Below are 19,186 nucleotides of genomic sequence, written 5' to 3' on the forward strand. Positions count from 1 at the left end.
AACGTAGGAACAAAATACCGCACTAATTTTTCAACAGATTTAACTGTATTGTATTTTCTATCGCCAATTCATTTAACGAGTCCAAAAAAATGTCTTGCTGTAAAGAAAAAACCAGCCGATAAAATCATTTTCCAACTGCCTGTTATTTCCTAGCCATATTTGATCGCTGGTTTTCAAAGTGAGCTTTAATTATAGGGTTAATTGACTCGATTCATTTGTGTGAGTGGCCTCATTTGCGTTCAAATAGAATCGGACTATTTCTCTCCATTTTTGCAGCTCTGTCGTCCAAGTGAACGAACTTTGTCGGAACCGCCAATTTCTCAGAATTCCAAATTCATGACATTTTCAGTTCACCTTTGCGTTATCGGACGGATGGGTTTTCCTAAACGGAATTGACCTTAAATATTAGATTGGACTTGAACGAAAACTGATCTCGTGCATATCTATTGGTATTCATTTCTTCGTGTACATTCGCAAAGTTGCAATTGAAAAATTTATCCGATGACCTCCATCCCAAGTTGCTCCTTTCCAAGTATCAATAATAATTGCACCGAGTTCTAAAGAAAAAGAAGAGCGGGATTGTTTTCTTTACCAGACAAATCTCCTTTTGAAAATTTCAACGTTGACATTCGTGTCGTTCCAACAGATGTGAGACGCTTTATGTGAAAATGTCTGACATTTCTGCTGAACGTCACGTCGTTTCTTTTTTAACTTGTCCTTTGCTGAGTGAACCCATTTGTCAATCACTGTCGGTCCGGCGTATATCGGACGAAAATTGATGGGGTCGGAGAGGACGGCGATCGAGTAACGGACGCTCACTATCACAATGTGTTGTCACGATGTTGTTTGTCAATTGATCCGGGTCAATCCTGTACATCAAGGGCTAACGGTTTTGGTAACGTCCCATTCGAACGTGGTTTCTTGGAAACTTGTCAATACCTTCAGGTGTACATGTTGAGCTAAATCAAATTTAGATGGCAAGAATAAGTTAGGTCCTTTACCTTTCAAACCATTACCGGAATATAGTTTTGCTATTCCAACAATTGAACTTATTGAACTATCGTCTATGATTATTAGCCTATCGGACACCCTTTTTATTTTCACGGTTTGGTGATCGCATTCAAAGTTAACAAACCAGACAAAGAGAAAAAGAAAAAATGAAATCTTTTATTTATTTTTAGACACTTGAGACTTTTCGCCATCGATTTGTGTTTCCCCCACAGATATGTGCAGCACTGAGCTCATGTTTATATTGGAATTCACACCCTGGAGGTCGAGTGGGAGACTATTTCAAACACAAAAACGTCGTACAGCCGAGAAAATAGGAGCCGAGGGTCTTTCTCTCTTCCACTTTAGAGCGGAAACAGGATCTCTCTAGATCCGGATTGTGATTTCTCAATTGAATCGTACTAGACCCCGAACGATAAAGAGGGGTCGGCCCCTCGTGAAATCTGAAATCTTTTGTATTTCGGGTGGGGTGGGATGGATGACTTGTCGAAAATCCCGCAGACGTTCGACCTTTCCTTTTTTTTTTGGGGGGGGGGGATCTGTGTGAAAGCGGATGCCTATGGCGAAGGATCGGCGTTCTCGAGTTTGCATTAAAAAGTGTCTCGCAAAGTCTTTTGTCGATGTCGACTCTCCCTATAAGTCGGACTTTGTGTTCGTCATCGGCAGAGTGAACCGGAGAATCAAAAGATCCTGGCGCAAATGTTTCAGTGTGGTGTTGACCGACAGTCGTCAAATCCGATTACATAAGAGATGGAGGGAGTGTCTTGAGCTTTTATTTCCCATCGAGTAGCTATCCGAGAGAGAGAGGTGGGCGCGCGGGCCGAGTGGATCAAACGAATTACTTCCACAGTGACGGAAGGGAAGATTTAGTTGGCGCCGACTGCTGAAATCGGATGAGACGAACGTCTTCAATTGTTGACGGATCGATGGAAAGAAGAAGAAGAGGGCGTGCGAGGAGTTTCCAATCAAACGGGGGAATTTCCTCTTTTTTTTTCTTCTTTTCCTTCAAATATTGGCGTCGATTCCGGAGTGTATAAGAAACGCCTCCGGCAGCACAAGACTTTTTTTTTTCTTTTTTTTTCCAAATGACATGGAAAATGTCCTGATGCGACATTCAGCAGTCGCGAAAAGACGTCGACGTCGCATCAAGAATTGTAAATGAGCTCCCGAGTCTATAAGGGCGGGAGCGAAGGATCGATTTTCTTTTTTTTTTTCCGCATCATTTGCAAACCGGAACTCTCCTGATCTCTTTTTTCTTTTCCTAACGCTCGTGCGTGTGTGTGTGTCTTCCACTTTGACAAATTCCCGGAATAAAAAAGGGAATTGTTTGACTTTTTCTTATTCATTCCCGTTCGCGCCGTCTGTAATTTATTCCGGCGCTCCTGTGTCCGTTTGCTTTCCGCCCGCTCGTATAATGATGACGGCAAACGTGTGTACACACACTATTGTACGTAATATCTACTGCACTGGTGCGCCTCGGCCAGCTCGTGTATAGATGAGCCTAGCCACTGCTCACCCCTTTGATCTAAGCGTCACCTATTTGCTTCCAGTCGGTGCTGGACGGCCTCTCCGGAATTTTTATTTATTTTTTTACTTTGATGATAATTGTGAGTAGTAGTGGCCTAATATATTCCGATTCTTCTCCACTATTGTTTGTTATATAATGCAAAGGGGTGAGGAGCAGTAAATGGGGTGGGCATGACCTTTTCTATCTCGCACACCGGGATCGATACACTTCGGGCTCTATCGATCAACTTCATCCGAAGCTTTTTTCCTTTTTGTTTCCTTTTTTTTTTTCTTTTTCATTTCCCTGTTGGATTACAAGTGAGTTTTTTTTCCCCTTTTGATTTTGCAATTAGGTTGCTAGTCGGGAGAGCCGGGGAAAAGTCTGAGCGTTGCAAGGAGAAATGATTTAAAAATTAAAATCGGATCAGTGCGCAGAGCGGAGAGTGGAAAGTTTGTGCTAAAGATGATGGAAGAGTGTTTTTTTTTTTCATTTGTTTCTTCCCAGGGGGAAGAGAAGGCAACAAAAACAAACCTGTTGCGCATTGATTCGATTCAATTCGTTCCCAGCGCTCCCGTTCGACGCCATCTAGCGAGCGTTTGCTGAAATGATCGTAATTTAGTTTTATTTCCGACCGCTAGATGGCGTACATTGCGACTGATCGTTTTCAAAAAGGGGAGAGAAAAAAAAAGAAAGAATTGGAAGACTAGAAAAAATAATGACGGAAATTCACGTGGTTTTAATGGGAGGGTATTTGCTGTGTGCGACGTGGACAGAAAACCAAATGGACGAAAAAAGAAAAGAAATCAAAAGACTCAATTGAACGTCATCCTCGTGACAGATTGAATCAAGACACGTCAGTTTCTGTGAAACTTTCTATTTTTTTTTTATTTTTTTTTTACTACGTCGTTGCGGTTGTTGTTGTTGTAACGTTGTCTACCTCATATGACAGAATGAAAATGCCCCTATATATCTCGGACGAAAAAAAAAAGAAAAATTAAACCAAACCAAGTTGACAATATATACCGGCCAGACCCGGTTAGATTCGGATGGCGTCCCGCAGCCCCCACCCCACCCCAAAAAAATAACGAAGATTCAAAGGGCCTTGTAGTTAAATATGCGATTACAATCACGATACTTTCGTTGTGAGATCAAACAAATTGTTAAAAAAAAAAATAAAATCGATCGAATTGATCCTGCTAGTAGTCCTTTAAAGAAGAAAAGAAACGGAATTAGGCCATAACATGAACTGTAAACACCATCAGCGTATCTAAAAAGGCGCTTGCAGGCTATTTCCAAGTTGCTCTTTACTTATTTAAAAAAATAAAAGAGTACGCAGACACATACTATACTATTTGCTTTCCGGGCATGCGCGCCGAACTGGGGAGGGCTTGGTGAAATAAAAATAAGAGAAAAAAGGCTACACAACTCGCACACACACACACACAACACAAATTGATATCTAAAGGCTTTAGTTAGACGGAGCGAGTGCGAGTGCCATAGCGAGTTGGGCCGACCGTACACAGCTAGAGCCAGCAGAGAGAGACAGCGTGAAAGAGAAGGGTGGGTTCTCTAGCTGCGCTGGGTATAGAGACTTGTGGTGCTGGGGCTGCGCTCTGTCTGCTCTACTCTACTCTCCTTTTGGCTTTATTTAATCGGGTTGGAGCGTCCGTTCAGATAGCACCGCAGCAGCAGCAGCAGTAGCAGCAGCCGGGACAGCAGCTATAGCTGCGCTGACTGCACTTCAGTTTGATTATTTGATACACTCTAGTGCGCCCATATCTTATTTAAGTCACGAAAAATCTAAATTGATTATTTGTGCGCTAATTGTGTGCGTGCGTGTGTGTGTGTGTGCCTTCCGGTCGTGATTGTCAACCCGACAGGTGGTCCCAATTTGAATCAAAAAGACGAAAAAAAAAACCAAACTTCGAAATGAAATTGTCGTCGATTTTGTTCCGCGATCGGAACCGATCGCAAACGACGACCAGCAACACGGACAACCCGTCGGCCGTGGGTTTCTGCCCGCCGAAACGCGACCGCTCAAAGTCGCTCTGCGTCCCGCACGCCATGCCGCTCATCCGGGTCGAAACGTGCCGCGAAGACGGCCTACCCGCCGGCCTGCCCGCCAACGTTCAAGATCTCTTGCGCAAAAGACGCACTTCCATGGCCGTGTAAGTTTTAAAACACCCCCGCCAATTTTTTGAATCGAAAAAATCAACCGAAACCATTTCACAGTTGTCCAAGTCCCGAAATTTTCTTTGTAGTTTTTTTTGGAGATGGAAAAAGTTGTGATGAAAAGACCAGACTCTCTCTGGTGTCGGTGCGGTCGTGAGTCCCGTATATTGTTGAAGGGGGGGAGGTCGGATCAATATGTTGATGTGTGCTCACTGGAGGGCGAATGGTAAGATAGAAGGGAGAGAAAGAGAGAATGGGCTAAAGGAGGAACGACGTTGTTTGCTTGATGGAGCACTAAAGAAGAAGAAGAACACACAAGAGAATGGAAGCCTAGTCGAAACTTACCAGGCGGGTACGACCACCTGTTTTTTTGTCTTTTCTTTTTGTTCTTCCGGTTGCGCTGGGTGACGGCTGACGTCCGTCCGCGGTCATTCAATAGTGAAATGATATTCACATTTGGGTTGGGTGGATAAAATGACGTGGTCGGAATGAGATGGGAGAGAATGAGATTGGCTTTCTGACACACACAACATCTTAAAGATTCTTCTTGTTCTTGTTCTCGGTTGGCTGTTTTCTCTCTCATCAAATTGACAAAATCCGCCGAGAAAAGAACTCCGGGAACACGGCTGGTGTACACACATGTACAATGCTCGGCTCGGGGATCAATACGGCCCGTCGTACCACTCGTCTCTCTCTCTCTCTCGCTCAGTTGATAGGTTGTGGACGTGTGTGTGTGAGGCTTATAGAACAACAACAGGCGGAAGAGAGAAGAAGAAAAAGAAATAGGGGGAGATAGAGAGAACCGGAGGAAACCAACTGGCAATTGTTGTGTGTCTCTGCAATAGTCTTTTCCCTTTTGTTTGGTATATCATACGTAGTAAAGAGAACATTGGCTATTGGCCCTAGACGTCATCAATTCTATACCAGATTTGATATTGGAATAAATGTTTTGGGGATGATTTTTCCCATCTGAAAAAGTGACACCACCAACTCTTTTTTTGTGATTGGGCCGTGGGTTTTTGATTGTTGGGCACGTTGGCAGCTGTTGAATGTGCAGTTGACAGGTCAAATTTCATCTTCTTTTATTTCTTTTTTTGAATTTGCCGCCGTCGGAAATGAGAACTGGCCTCTTCCCCCGCCTTTTTGACGTTGGGGGGGTTCAAAACTTTTGCCTTTCATGTCTTGGGAAAGGGGGAATAATAGGCGGGGCCAAGTTTCTTGTGAACATCATCCCCCCGGTCCACAAATGAAAACTGGCCGGACTTGATGATGATGATGATGGCCGGACCCCTCCTATTTGAAGCACACAACTGCGTCTTATATACCCAGCTCTCTCTCTCTCTCTCTCGGTACACACTCGCGGAGCAACTGGGTGGGGGAGAAAACAGAGAAAAGTCTTTCATCTTTGGTCGACTCTATACGGGCTGCTGCTGCTCCATCTATCTATTACCTGAACTGGGTGGGATGGAAGGATTCCCTCTCTCTTGTTTGCGAGAAGAAGCGAATGTAATCCGCTCCGTTTTCAGAAGAGTCTGCCTCTCTCCTTCTCTCATCAATGAGAAAATGGAGAGAATGAGGTTTAGAGTAGATGTGTAGAAGAAAGAAGGATCCATCTGCAGCACACTGTAGTGGATCACACCGGATCAAAGACTCTTCTTCTCTCCCTTTTTTTTTTGAACATTGGGGCTGCATCAGCCCAGAGTTGGGATGATTTCTTCCTTCCTACTCAATCCCCCCATGCTCTTGCTTGCCATCTGTATGTATGCTATAGAGAGAGGCTTTAATCAATCCAGCTCGATTTGAGGCGGAAGAAAAAGAGCACCGGCTCCCCTCCGCGCCCTGTGGGGATTTGCCGATGGAGTTGGAGCCAAGTTTTCAAGCCTAAAAGCTAAGAAATAATTGTATATTGAATTTCTAAAGAAACAAAAGAACAAATTTCATTTTCGACAATTTTTGGAATTTTCGCGGTGAAAAATCCCGCGTGATTTTTATAGGAGTGCGGGAAACGCATCAAAAATTGACATCCATCCAATTCCGCCGGAGAAGAGATAACATTTACAAAGGTAGAGAGGGATAAATAAATGTAGATATTCTTGCGGTGTTCCACCCACTTTATTATTGATGCGAATCGGTTAGAGTGCAGAGAGGGAGAAACGGGATTATTAGATTGAAGCCGGTACGGATCCTCGCCGGAGTTCCTGGATATGTATATCCGCTTTTTTCCTTCCTTCCTTCATTCTCTCTTTTTATTCGACACACAAAAGGATATTTCATCTTTTTATATTGTCGATGGCCGTCGGAAAAATCGTGAAACGTTCAATTGGATCAATCCTCTTCTTCGATTCGGGATCGAATCGGCCATTTCTTTTCTTTTCTTTTCTTTTTATTTTTATCGACGGACCACACAGCAAAGTCTCCAGAGTGGGGGAGAAGAAGAAGACTGAAGAGACTCTTATCTTTCTTCTTCTTCTTAAATACATAACATTTCTATGTTTTTAGAACCCGTTGGTTGCGTGAATGGGCCGAGAGAAAAAGGGCGAGGCTTATAGAGAGACCCCCGTCGACGTGATGGAGTTTTCATGTCTCTATGGCGTCTCCGGCACACACAATTTATTTGTTATTTCTTTTTCTTTTACTGTTACCATCCCAGAGGTCTTCTTGTCGTTAAGGAATGACATCAATACAAGCTGTCTTTTTGAGTTTGGCGGGACTCCCCTTTTTCTTTTCTTTCTTTTTTTGAACGTGGCGTTTCTAAACGGCCCTATCCCCTCAATCCCGCCGAAGATATTCCCGTATTATCGATCGGCCAATCCCGTCGATGGTGTAAACACCCCAGCTAGCAGCTATAGTAGCTAGCAGCACACAATGGTGTATTACAACGGCGTTAGTCATCATTTCTTTCAACAAAAGAAACAAGTCGTTGATTGGGCCGGGATAAACACACACACACAAATGCAAAATCAAGACAAGCAACTTTGTGCGTGTCGTCTTATCGATCGACATTTTCTTGTGTGTGGCCGGGCTACACATTCAACTGGTACCACCAAGCTGGACCCGTAGACCCATCTTCTTCTTCTTCGTTATTAGCATACGAATCAATTCAAAGGAACTGTACAATGTACATATATTTATTGACTAGGATTTTCTTTCTTTCTTTCTTTATAAAATAACAAGAAAAAGAAAATAATCATTTTTGGATTTTTCCTTTTTATTTTGTGATTTTACAGTTCGTCATCGTCGGATCTGGTCTCTCGGCGAGGAGCATTCAGCCGGCGTCATTACGGATCAGTGGAACTGGTAGGATTCCCCCCCATCTCCTTGGATTATTAGTCACGCTCGACATGTCAATCTTTTGAAATATCATTTACCGGGGCGAAATTCAGAGACGGTCGTCCCTCGTTTTTCTTTCTTTTTTACCGACTTTTATATCTACGAAATAGTCAATCAATCAATAAAAGCATCCCCCCGTCCGCACACACATCTCTCTCTTATAATATTTACGTAATTTCAAGTGGCTCTGTCTCTCTCGTCTCAGCTACTGGTGAATTCATCGAAGCGGAAACGACTGGAAGAAATAGAAGAAGAAGAACCTTATCCACTTCGCCCGGTTGATTTGATGCCCGCTGCTCGGCATCGGGAGCCAACGTGAATGCTCTATGACTGACTCTATAGTGACGTTGAGTTCTCTCTCTCTGTGCGATGTATAGGATCAACTAAGAAACGACTTTCTCTCTCCTAGAAATCTAAGATTTTGGCAACCATCTTTTATTATTTTGTTATTCTTCTTTCCTTTTATATTTTTCTTCAATCCTTTTGGGTTGTGAGGGACGAGAAAACAAGAAGAAAGTCAATATCGGATGGGAACTGAACCTCTCTACCACCGCCGTACTAGTACATAAATAGAGATTGTGAGGACGTCGTTATTATTTCCCCGAAGGCTACGAGGAAATTCAATCAATTCAATCAATCGTCGGTAGATTGTTGGGGGGACTGTATAAAAGGCTATTCTTCTTGTCTTTCTCACTCTGTTGTCTTTTTATCTGTGGAAAATAGAAAAAGAAATAAGTCTACTGCATAATGTTACCGTCTGTAATTGCGTTTGGTTTTTCCCCAGTTGCGTGTAGACGTGAGGGGGCCGAGATCCGGACCGGAAGATTGCACAGGGTGTGGATATAAAGAAAATGGGTGGTGGTGGGATGGATAACATATAGCGTGGGTGACGATGACGAACCGTCTAGGCCAGTGGCCGATCAATTATAAACGACAATTCAAGCTGTGTTTTGATTTGTACATTTTTTTTGTTTGTTTATGTTGTGCGTCGCCCAGCTGCCGCAAACGGAAACGGAGAGCGGAGGAGATGCGATGAAGTGCCGCAGATTTCGACTGGAGAACGGCGAAGGAGTCGGCGATAGAGATGAAGTATATTTCAACAAACCAAAATGAATTTTAATTTTCTCTCTCTAATATCTGATTGATCGATTGATAAAATAAAAAGGTCTACAATTCACCGACCACGCCCGTCCTGGAGAATCCGGAATACCAAACGCGTTGGTATTTTAAATACTTTCTCGGCAAATGTAAGTTTTTATATTTTTTAATTCTATTCTTGGGGTTGGTCGTTAGTTATTTTATTTTGTACGTTGATTATTCTGTTTGGATTTCGGTGGGGGCGTGACGTAAATCAGTGCACCAGATTTACGTGGGCACAGACAGCGAGAAACAGCCGTTCTTCATCTCTGTCGTCTTGACGGATTCCAACAATCAGGGCGCTCCGCAGTACAAAGCCATCCTGTGGAAGAAAACGGCAAGTCTTCTTCTTCTTTTAAAACCCCCAGCAAAAAATAAAAGAATCAATAGTACATTTGAATATTGGAGCTCATTAATTCACGTTCACGTTTTCCCACTTGTTATACACAGGGAGCCCAGAAAATTTATCTTCCGCACACTCCCGGTCGGCCGTTAAATGTCAAACAGATTCTCAGGTTGAATTGATATTCTAATATTAATTTGATAAATTTGTCGTTCAACTTTGTAATTTATTTTCAATTGATTTCTCCAGCAATTTCCAAAATATGGACAGACTGGAGAAGAGCCCCAAAGAGGTCGTGTCTCCTGAACTTCAAAAGGTTGAATTGACTCATTTAAGAAATGAAATTCAATTTCATTCCATTTAATCCATTTGCTACTTTGCAGAGTCTACTCTTGTTGGAAGAGCAGGAAGGATCAGTCAACTTTAAATTCGGCGTCCTCTACGCCAAAGCCGGCCAAGGATCCGACGACGAAATGTTCAGCAATGGTAGACACACAACTTTGAATTAATCCCGCCTTTTTTTATTTCAAATAATTCTGAATTTTAATTTTGAAATAAAAAGAGCGCGGCAGCAAAGAGTTTGAGCGGTTCCTGACGATCCTGGGCAACAAGATCCGTCTCAAAGGATGGGACAAGTATCGCGGTGGCCTCGACGTCAAAGGTAAAAAAATAAATGGAACTGGGAAATGGTTAAAACGTATGCGCGCAGGTTCTGCTGTTAACGATCCGGCCCGGAGTCTCTAGCTCTTGAAAGCCGTTCCCTATTCCTTTCCAATTTTTTTTCCCCATTTTATTTTTTGGAGGGTGGAAATACAATTGACCGTCTTCCCATCCGCCGCCATTGTGTCAAGCCATTGTTGGCCATTGCCTGGAAATGTCGGTAATAGCTGCCGCATCCATCCAGTTAACAGGGTGGGCAAAGGAGCTGAGCGATATATACATTTACAAGTTATAAATAGAGTCGCTTGCAGGTATATACTAGGGATGGATCCCTTGCCCGGTACCCTCCGATAATAATTCAATGCGCCGAACACTTGTGCGAGCGGGAGCGGCCTGGCTCTCGCAGATAGGAAGGAGCAAATGTTCGTTCCGTTTTTTGATTGAATCATTGAATATTGGTGCAAGGTTCAAAGCAATCAAGCGAGCGCGCGGGGGGGACACACACACACACACAAAGAGGCTTGCGCCGAAAAACAGGATCGATCCTTCCGACGCCGAAAAACATTGGCGAAAGAAAAACACTCGGGCGTCGTCTGGATCAAAGTCGAAAGCTTGTTACACGGTTCCATCCCAAAAGGAAAGAAAAAAGTCCCTTTGTGTCTGTGTGTGTGTGTAGTCACTAGTATAGCATCCAGTTTGTGCGAGTGTATTGATCCTTCCATCCGCCGCCCGTTTATTTTTCCTCCCATTTGCCATAATATAAATGCTTGGGATATCATCTGAGTTCGATATATCCATTTACCTTTGGTACAGGGGATATGACGGGAGCCTACAGTGTCCACACAATCTACGAAGGGCACGAGATCATGTTTCACGTCTCGACTCTGCTGCCCTACTCCAAGGATAACAAGCAACAAGTACGTTTTTCGCCCGTTATAGATGATCCCTTTCTCTCTCTTTTGTATTTGGATACTGGTTATTAGTCTAAATGCTTGTTGTTGTTTATTTCCAGTTGGAAAGGAAGAGACACATTGGTAATGATATCGTCAACATTGTCTTCCTTGACGGAACGCCGGAAGAGATGGCCGCCTTCTCTCCCAACTGCATCAAATCTCAATTCACACGTATACAGCACCAAATAGGATCGATTTTTTTGTCTGGTTTCATTCTCAATTCATTTTGTTTTAGATATCTTCGCTTTGGTCACGTATTTACCCGGAGAGGACGCGTATCGGTTCCACATTTATTCGGAAGAGTCGGTGCCACTTTTCGGTCCGTCGCTTCCGTCTCCTCCCATCTTCCCCAAAGTGCCCGACTTTCGAGAGTTCCTGCTAGTCAAACGTACGTCAAAAATATCCGTAGATAATGATCGACTTATTTTGACTAGTCGTCAGACTAGTAGCAACTTGTTTTGACCAATTACTTTTTCTCTCTTCTTTTTTGGGTGGATGATCATATCCGATCCGGGGCGGATGGCAGTCATTAATGGCGAGAAGGCAGCTTTCAACACGCCCATCTTCTCACAGAAACGTGAACGGACTCTGGACATGCTCATTAGAGACATGTACGCCGAGGTCATGACGGAACATCGCGGGGTAAAAATTTAAAAAATCAATGGCGGGAGATTTGAAAATAATAAGAAAGAAAAGAAAAAACTTAATTGAAATTTCGTATTAACAGAGTCTGCAGAGAAGAGCTTTGAGCGAAGTGCTGCCGGAAGGTGGAAGGAGTTCCCGCCGTAGGGAAGAAGCTCGCCAGGTGGAATTCGTTCGGGTCGGCCAAGCCCTGAAACTGGACACAATTGTCAAAGGCGACGCTCCGACGAGTCTGGCTAATACCGGACTATTTCGACGCTCGGTAAATTTCACTCTCTCTCCCCTCCACCTTACCGACATGTTTGCCTGTGTATGTCGTAATTACGTACCGTTAAAATCACGGGGCCTTATCGCTTCAAAACTCCTCTCGTACTACCTCTCTCGCTCTGCTGGCCAGCACCGATAATCTCATTAATTTTGTACCTGTGTGCGCGTTGTGTATAGCCTTGGGAGCCGCAGTGCTTTTATCCGGATTTCCACTACGAAATCATTTGCGGTGACTCGTGGTCCGATAATCGCCTCATCCTGGCCACCGAATCGGGCGTCTTTGTTGTCGAAGGTAGTGTACACACGACTCAATTACATACTAGTCTAGTCTGGGGGCTGAAATTCGATTAGAAATGATTTGATTTTGGACGTTCGGGAATCAGAGGGCGGAACATGTCGGATGATTTTCGACAAGTCGGTCCAGATCAAACAGCTGACGGTGGTCGAGGCTCACGGCATCCTTTTGGTGAGGACCGACAGAGGGCGAGACAGCCGGATGCACGTCTTCCGTTTGTCCAGCTTCGAGTCGGACGCCTGCGGCTCGGAGCCGGCCGCTTTCAGCCGGCAGCACATGAAGGAACAGCGACTGGAACGAACCAAAGGAACTCATCTCTACGCCGTTTCCAGACTGGGCGGATCTCATCTCCGGATGGTAAAACGATACATTTTTTGAAAAAAGATACGATCCAACAATACAATTATTTGTCCAATTGTATTCCAAAAAGGCTGTCGCTGTAGGCAAAAAGATCCTTTTACTACAATGGCGTCATTCGGCTGCCTGGACGGCCTGGTGTCCGACCAGTGACACTGACACGGTCGAAGGCTTCCAGTATTTAAGAGTAAAACACATCAATTTCTTGTTTAAACTTTGATGGATTAAATAACGAGTCTTTAATTATTATTTTCCACAGGAATTCCAGGTGAGCGAATCTCCGCTGGTTTTGACGTTGATTGATTCAGGCAATTGCTACTCGGCCGGCGGCCAAGGAGAGAATCAGATTTGCGTCGGCTATCGACACCAGTTCGATTTGATCAACGAGCGGACCAGCGAGACCAAGAGGTTCTACAACGTCGAAGGCAAATGGGCCCATCTGGTGGCGGCTATCGACGTCTACGAGGACGAAGAACCCGAATTGCTTCTCTGTTTCAACAGTAAATTAAAAATTTTAATAATTTACATTTCAATTTAAATTTAAATGGATTGAATCGATATGCAGATACGTGCCATTTTCAAAAGTTGGACGAGACCAACGCTTCGAGCGAACACGATTTCCACTGGAATTCCGTGCCGGAAAGTATAGGTAAGGATTTTCTATTTTACAGCCCACACAATCCCGCAGGATTTTTAATTAGGTGTGCCACTAAAAATTTAAAATGAACCAAACAATCTCCAGTCTGCGCGTTCCCGTACATTTTGGCCTTTACGGCCGACTCGATTGAAGTGCGGCTGGTCATCAATGGCAACCTGATCCAGGCCATGGTCATGCCACGCCTGTCGCTCATTACCTCCAAGAGTGACGTCTTTTTCGCCACAACGGCCCCCGAATTCTTCAGTCTGCGAGGTACACGCATGGATCACAAGGATTCGTCTCCGCCTTCGTCGCCTCACTGTAAAAAAATCCGAATTTTCCATTTTTTTTTAAAATTTATTATTCGAAATTTCCCTCCCAAAAAACGCGATCGTAATCAAATCCGATCGATTTTCGTTTGTGATTATTTTTTCAACCAACAGCTTCGCCGGATGGCAAACCGTTCCGTCTCTATCGGATCCAGTTGAACAATCTCGGGGCTGGAACGGCCGGCAATTGCGCCGCGACGCCCGTGTCCACCACTCCGATTCCGGCTAGAAATCTCAATCGAAGGTACCTAATGTACAGTATAATAAACATTATTTAGATTCCGGACGGAATGATGACTAATAATAAAAAAAATGTTAACAGGGACGATGTGTCGGCGTCGCCACCTCCGGCCAGTCGAGGCGGAATGTCGCGAATGGCCCGGCTCAACAGCCGCAAAGATTTGCGCATCCGGCTGGAGCAGCAAGGCGGTGGCGGAGGTCCAGGCAGTAATCCAGGAAGCCCCGGCACCAGTTCCAACAGTTCCCGAGGTGGAGCTGGAAGTGGGACGGGATTCAGCCGGAGCTGTACGGCGTCCCCGACGCCCGGCACGACGTCGCCCAACGCCCCGTCGTCGCCGCGCTCGTCGTCTTCCGGTTCGCCGAAAACGCGACCGACCCAGGTCAACACTGGACTCGGCAGCCGCAAATTGAGCCTGATGGCCGAGGAGCTGGAAGGTATGCGTCACGTCTTTCTGAGCCCACCGCCCAGCCCCAAACTCTTCTTCAACATCAATCCGCAGAATACGTGGGAAGCTTTCAAATAGTTTTTCTTATCGTTCCAGGCTAAGAAACAAAAATCACTCTCGTTATTCAAATCGAGAAGATAAATCACCCCTCTTGGAAAAAAAAAAATTGACTTCGGTTGTTTTGTCGTTGTTTTATATACATATATAAATCATTTACTAAACTAATTATATCTTAATTTTAACAAACCAAAAAGGTAAAAAGAAAAAAAAAATACCAAATTTGTAAAACAATAAGAATTATATAATATCAAATCGTCACGGCCCTGTGTACACAAACATTCCCTGTCCTCCTCCCCCTTGAATCGTCCCCACATAGCCTCTAGCCTGTGAACCCTGTACATCTTTAAATAATACTATTATATTATATCAAACTCTGAAAGACAAATGAAATATCATAACTACCAGATTTTTATCAACTATTTACATTTCTCTTTTCAAAATCACCTTCTCTCTAATTCTTTCCTATCTCCAATTGAATGTGATTCCAACCTCCCAAATTCCTGTAATATCAATCCAGTCTGTAATCCTCTCGTAAACATTCTGTTGTCTAATCACCACCTTCTCTAGCCCCCGCCCAATCCAAAATAACGTCGAAAAAACCAAAAAAACCAAAACAAACATTAAGTGTGATTTTTCTAGCCATAAAATATGAACGGGTTTTCAGATTCCATCAACTACAATAATCTAGTCGTGCGCAAGTCTTACCGAGCTGGACGTGTACGTGCTGGACCATCCATCCGTTTTCCAGCGTCGTTGGCCTCTCCTTAACACGAACGAATAAAACACACACACACACCCAGGGTTTACACAGCTGCAACTTGGGAACAATTCACAACCCGTTCGGATTTTGGAGTTTTGGATTTATTTTTTTTTCAACTCCCTGACGTGATCCTATCCTTCAAGAAAAAAAAAAAAATAAGAATAATAATAAATACCGGTGTTTTAAAACCCCACGTACGCTTTCGATACTGGATTTCTCTCAATACAGAAACAAAATTGCGATTCTTCTAAAAAAACCATTTGACGCCATTTGTGATTTGTCTGCCTTTTTTTATTTTCAATCCATTCAAACCATTGATGGACGTGTTAAAGGACATATTTTTATCTGTGTAAAGGTACGACATAGAAATTTAACTTTGTAACATTATCTTTCGGTACTGAGGCGTATAGGAGCTGAACATCCGTCGGATGAGTTTAACTGTCGGTGAAATTTGGTGGGCGTTTTTCGGCAAATGCGGTCATACCTTCTTTCCGGTCAGCCTGCGTCAGGTATCAAACAACTAAGAGTTTAAAAAAGATATCGTTTGAAAGAAATGTGGGGTAATTAAATACCGTGGCGAAAGTAGTGTGGAAAGTACGCTTCTCGAACAAGAGACCCTCTTGAAGAGTCGTTTCATAAGCCTGGTTGACGCTCTCCTTGCACATGGCCACAATCAGTTTCGAGTGAGAGGCAATTTTCTCGCCCATCTTGATCGCCTCGGCCACCAATTCTTTTGGCGGAAGAACTCGACTAACGAGACCTGTTTTAAAAGTTACGAGAATGTTTCAATCGTTGTTAAGAGTGAGGATTCAGGCAGGTCTTACCTAATTTCTCAGCTTCTTGAGCTGTGATGGGTAGACCAGTAAGGCACATTTCCATGGCTTTGGATTTGCCGACACTGCGAATCAAGCGTTGGGTGCCACCGGCTCCGGGAATGGTACCAATTGCGATTTCTGGTTGTCCGAATTTGGCATTCTCGCCGGCAAGGATAATATCGCACATCATAGCTAACTCACAGCCACCTCCAAGCTTTGAATACAAATAAAAAGGTAACTTAACAAAATATCCAGCAGTTTAAGAAAATGGCTACTTACAGCATAGCCATTTACTGCTGCAATGACTGGTTTCTTGCATGTAGATACTCTGTTCCAGTGATTCAGAAAGTTTCCTCCGTAAACTTGTGAAAATGTGTTGTTTACCATCTCCTTGATGTCAGCACCTAACAGTGGATTGCAATGTCAGTGTTTGTTGAAATATAAATTGTTTGTGTTATTTACCAGCAGCGAAAGCCTTCTCGCTACCAGTGATGACTACAGCACCAACATCCTTGTCTTTTTCCAGTTCGTCAAGGGCTGTGCTGACTTCTCGCATTAATGCATCACAAAGGGCATTAAGGGCTTTGGGTCGATTCAACGTGATGACGCCCACATTCGTTTTCGCTCCTTGTTTCTCAACGATGATGTGCTGATAGGAAGGAACAGCTGCTACAAAAGATACAAGATACGATTATCGATCAAGTAACATTTTAGAAACGTACGCTTTTATTCGATAGATTTACTTGACGATAGGCGATACGCCGCGAACCGGGCTGAATTGCTATGGCCAGCAATCGAAGAAGCGGCAATCTTTAAGACATTTTGGCAAAAGTAAGCCATGATGTTTGATGATCTTGTTGAGCTCGTGGAAGAAGAATGAAACAAGAAATTTATGGTCTGTCTCTGAGGATAGCAATATCAGCTGTTTTATAAAAGATCGTCTGCTGCATCAAATCTGGCGGTTGTTTACTAAACGTTGTACACACGTGAGAGTGGTGATAATTGGTCGTACATTACAGAAACATGAGTATTTTTGCATTATTTAGTAAATTTTCAAGATGTCTCCCTCTTAAGTATGTGAGGCATCAACATGTCAACGCTTCAAGACTGTTTTTGGACGAATTCGGTGATCCTGGTAAAGTTGTTAAAAAAGAAGACTTTTCTTTGGAATTGCCACAAGTGATGAGCACTCAAGTAATTTACACTAAACATATTTATTTGCATTGCCATTAAAACTGTACTTGATTTTTTTAAAATTGTAGGTGTTGATAAAAATGGTACAGTCTCCAATCAATCCAGCTGACATAAACACAATTCAAGGTGTTTATGGGGTGAAGCCTAACTTGCCCTTCACTCTTGGAAATGAAGGATTCGGTAGCATAGAAGAAGTTGGCAGTGAAGTAAAGAACCTGAAAGTGGGAGATTGGGTTATCCCTGGAATGAATGCATGGGGAACCTGGCGCACTCATGCACTTGAAGAAGAAAAGAATCTCTTGAAAATTCCAAATGACATTGATCCTGCCATGGCTGCAACTTTAGCAGTTAATCCTGGAACTGCCTACCGAATGCTGAAAGATTTCGAAAAGCTCAACAAAGGCGACATCGTCTTACAAAACGCAGCAAACAGCGCCGTTGGGCAGAACGTTATTCAAATTGCTCGTCAACTGGGCTTCCGGACGGTCAACATCTTACGGAACAGGGAAGGAATCGACAAGTTGAAGCAAGAATTGCAAGATTTGGGCGCCGACTACGTATTGACTGACGAAGAATTTCGATCGTCTAAACTCTTTAAAAGCGGAGATCTTGCCCCACCAAAGTTGGTATTAAATTGCGTCAGCGGGAAGGCCGTTATTGAACTAGTCAAAGCTATGGCCGATAACGCTACACTTGTAACTTATGGCGGAATGTCGCGCCAGCCCCTTGTTGTACCGACATCCGCCTTCATCTTCAAGAATATTCGCCTTGTTGGATACTGGATGACGCGGTGGAACTGGAAGCATGGCATTGAATCGCATGAGCGGTACTTGAATTTTGATTTCTTTTGATCGATTTCAGACATCTAAAAAATTAACTCTTTGTATGTGTAGAAGGGAGATGTTGGATACTCTTTGCGCCATGGCTCGACAGGGAGCTTTGAAAGCACCCAAGCACGAATTAGTGCCCTTAGATTCCTACAAAGATGCCCTTGCTCGGTCGTGTGATACAAGTCGCTTTCATGAAGCCAAACTCATCTTCAAATTCTAAATTTTCTATAATTAGTTTGTCCTCCGATAGATTTTTATGAAATCTAATTTGAATCAAAATGTTGTATTCTTTATATTATTTTAAGTCATATAAATTCCAAATTGCATTTTGGCTTTGTGTACTGTACTGTTTTGTGGTTATATGTGGGTCCAGAGTCCAGACGCGTATTTATCGCTCATGTTTATGAGTTTATCATCATTTTTTTGGTACGGGTGAAGAGAAAAATTGCAAGTGGCTAAAAAACTAAGCTTTCATTAGAGTTATAATTCAATTTAATTTTCAAATTTATTTAAAAATTCAGTAATAGGACTTGTTACAATTGATTAAGTTTAAAAAATTGATAAAAATAGATCTGTCAGAAGTGGGATTTGAACCCACGCCTTCTATCGAAGACCAGAATTCCTCTCATACCGGGGTTACCGGCAAGCGATGTGCTTGAGTCTGGCGCCTTAGACCGCTCGGCCATCCTGACATACTACAGATCAGTCTAAACGCTTATTTAACAGCTGAAATCTGATAAGTGGTCCGCCTAAAATCAACTTAATGTAAAATATTTTAATCGACTATGAACGTCATATACAATGCATAAAAGCAAGAAAAACGCTTTTTTATTCAACTTTTGCAATAAAATATCTCGTTAGGTGTTTTCTAAATTATTAGTGTTCGCAATTTAAATTGTATGCAATTTTCGTGTATCTCACACCAGCAAAACGGTAAAATTTTTATACGGTGAAAGGGGTAACTCACTAACTCAAGCCAGCCCTACATGACTATTGACTACATCCCTACAGCGAGTCAGCGACCGACCAGCGGCAATTATTTCATCGCCGAAAAAATTACCGTTTACAGCGTTTTTTAGGGGAAAAAAGACTTAAAAATATTTTATTTTATCGAAATAATAAAAAAAACAGCAATATTATCCAGAAACTTCCTCAATTAAGTGCGATCAAAATACTTTTCACGCCAATCGTCATCATTGTAAAA

General features: G+C 43.1%; 3 protein-coding genes and 1 non-coding gene across 11 annotated transcripts in view; 2 read left to right on the forward strand and 2 right to left on the reverse strand.

Moving 5' to 3' along the window:
* LOC124326046 (GTPase-activating Rap/Ran-GAP domain-like protein 3) overlaps window positions 1-15,385 on the forward strand; it is a 48,345-nt gene extending 32,960 nt beyond the window's left edge. For 3 of the 7 annotated variants that reach the window (XM_046784631.1, XM_046784635.1, XM_046784629.1), the window contains exons 2-22: window positions 7,915-7,984; window positions 9,014-9,106; window positions 9,183-9,264; window positions 9,373-9,491; window positions 9,605-9,669; window positions 9,747-9,813; window positions 9,881-9,983; window positions 10,060-10,158; window positions 10,971-11,074; window positions 11,170-11,281; window positions 11,346-11,498; window positions 11,637-11,752; window positions 11,838-12,014; window positions 12,197-12,311; window positions 12,403-12,671; window positions 12,745-12,858; window positions 12,931-13,171; window positions 13,237-13,320; window positions 13,414-13,629; window positions 13,752-13,890; window positions 13,960-15,385. In XM_046784631.1, the coding sequence (XP_046640587.1) occupies window positions 7,915-7,984; window positions 9,014-9,106; window positions 9,183-9,264; window positions 9,373-9,491; window positions 9,605-9,669; window positions 9,747-9,813; window positions 9,881-9,983; window positions 10,060-10,158; window positions 10,971-11,074; window positions 11,170-11,281; window positions 11,346-11,498; window positions 11,637-11,752; window positions 11,838-12,014; window positions 12,197-12,311; window positions 12,403-12,671; window positions 12,745-12,858; window positions 12,931-13,171; window positions 13,237-13,320; window positions 13,414-13,629; window positions 13,752-13,890; window positions 13,960-14,401 (2,980 nt within the window). In that variant the 3' untranslated portion in view covers window positions 14,402-15,385. Of the gene's footprint in view, window positions 1-3,984; window positions 4,684-7,914; window positions 7,985-9,013; window positions 9,107-9,182; window positions 9,265-9,372; window positions 9,492-9,604; window positions 9,670-9,746; window positions 9,814-9,880; window positions 9,984-10,059; window positions 10,159-10,970; window positions 11,075-11,169; window positions 11,282-11,345; window positions 11,499-11,636; window positions 11,753-11,837; window positions 12,015-12,196; window positions 12,312-12,402; window positions 12,672-12,744; window positions 12,859-12,930; window positions 13,172-13,236; window positions 13,321-13,413; window positions 13,630-13,751; window positions 13,891-13,959 lie in introns of those variants that run through there. The other 4 variants (XM_046784632.1, XM_046784633.1, XM_046784634.1 and 1 more) reach the window with 4 other exon arrangements.
* A 27-nt stretch (window positions 15,386-15,412) lies between these two features.
* On the reverse strand, window positions 15,413-16,880 carry LOC124326408 (probable enoyl-CoA hydratase, mitochondrial). 2 transcript variants are annotated; one of them, XM_046785218.1, is made up of 6 exons: window positions 16,702-16,880; window positions 16,421-16,624; window positions 16,238-16,362; window positions 15,968-16,172; window positions 15,716-15,903; window positions 15,413-15,643 (listed from the first exon to the last, which is right to left on the reverse strand). In XM_046785218.1, the coding sequence occupies exons 1-6, from the start codon at window positions 16,796-16,798 to the stop codon at window positions 15,578-15,580; spliced, it is 885 nt and encodes a 294-aa protein (XP_046641174.1). In that variant the 5' UTR covers window positions 16,799-16,880; the 3' UTR covers window positions 15,413-15,577. The 2 variants fall into 2 exon arrangements, with proteins under 2 accessions (XP_046641174.1, XP_046641172.1); XM_046785216.1 differs by having other exon boundaries at window positions 16,421-16,627.
* Window positions 16,881-16,885: 5 nt separating this feature from the next.
* On the forward strand, window positions 16,886-18,313 carry LOC124326300 (enoyl-[acyl-carrier-protein] reductase, mitochondrial-like). Its single transcript, XM_046785044.1, has 3 exons — window positions 16,886-17,152; window positions 17,221-17,978; window positions 18,046-18,313. The coding sequence occupies exons 1-3, from the start codon at window positions 16,982-16,984 to the stop codon at window positions 18,200-18,202; spliced, it is 1,086 nt and encodes a 361-aa protein (XP_046641000.1). The 5' UTR covers window positions 16,886-16,981; the 3' UTR covers window positions 18,203-18,313.
* A 242-nt stretch (window positions 18,314-18,555) lies between these two features.
* On the reverse strand, window positions 18,556-18,674 carry Trnal-caa. The gene is made up of 2 exons: window positions 18,637-18,674; window positions 18,556-18,601 (listed from the first exon to the last, which is right to left on the reverse strand). It is a non-coding gene; the product is annotated as a tRNA-Leu (tRNA).
* Between the last annotated feature and the right edge of the window lie 512 nt (window positions 18,675-19,186).

Source organism: Daphnia pulicaria, chromosome 2 (assembly GCF_021234035.1).
Source record: "Daphnia pulicaria isolate SC F1-1A chromosome 2, SC_F0-13Bv2, whole genome shotgun sequence".
Taxonomy (NCBI): domain Eukaryota; kingdom Metazoa; phylum Arthropoda; class Branchiopoda; order Diplostraca; family Daphniidae; genus Daphnia; species Daphnia pulicaria.

What these genes read in the sequence shown, in the direction of transcription:
- LOC124326408 (XM_046785216.1), bottom strand. Translation starts at nt 16,798, where the DNA reads ATGGCTTACTTTTGCCAAAATGTCTTAAAGATTGCCGCTTCTTCGATT. An exon ending in GGCGTATCGCCTATCGTCAA is followed by an intron (nt 16,628 to 16,701) that starts GTAAATCTATCG and finishes TATCTTTTGTAG; the next exon opens with CAGCTGTTCCTTCCTATCAG. An exon ending in TCCACACTACTTTCGCCACG is followed by an intron (nt 15,644 to 15,715) that starts GTATTTAATTAC and finishes TACCTGACGCAG; the next exon opens with GCTGACCGGAAAGAAGGTAT.
- LOC124326300 (XM_046785044.1), top strand. Translation starts at nt 16,982, where the DNA reads ATGAGTATTTTTGCATTATTTAGTAAATTTTCAAGATGTCTCCCTCTT. An exon ending in CACAAGTGATGAGCACTCAA is followed by an intron (nt 17,153 to 17,220) that starts GTAATTTACACT and finishes TTAAAATTGTAG; the next exon opens with GTGTTGATAAAAATGGTACA. An exon ending in GGCATTGAATCGCATGAGCG is followed by an intron (nt 17,979 to 18,045) that starts GTACTTGAATTT and finishes TTGTATGTGTAG; the next exon opens with AAGGGAGATGTTGGATACTC.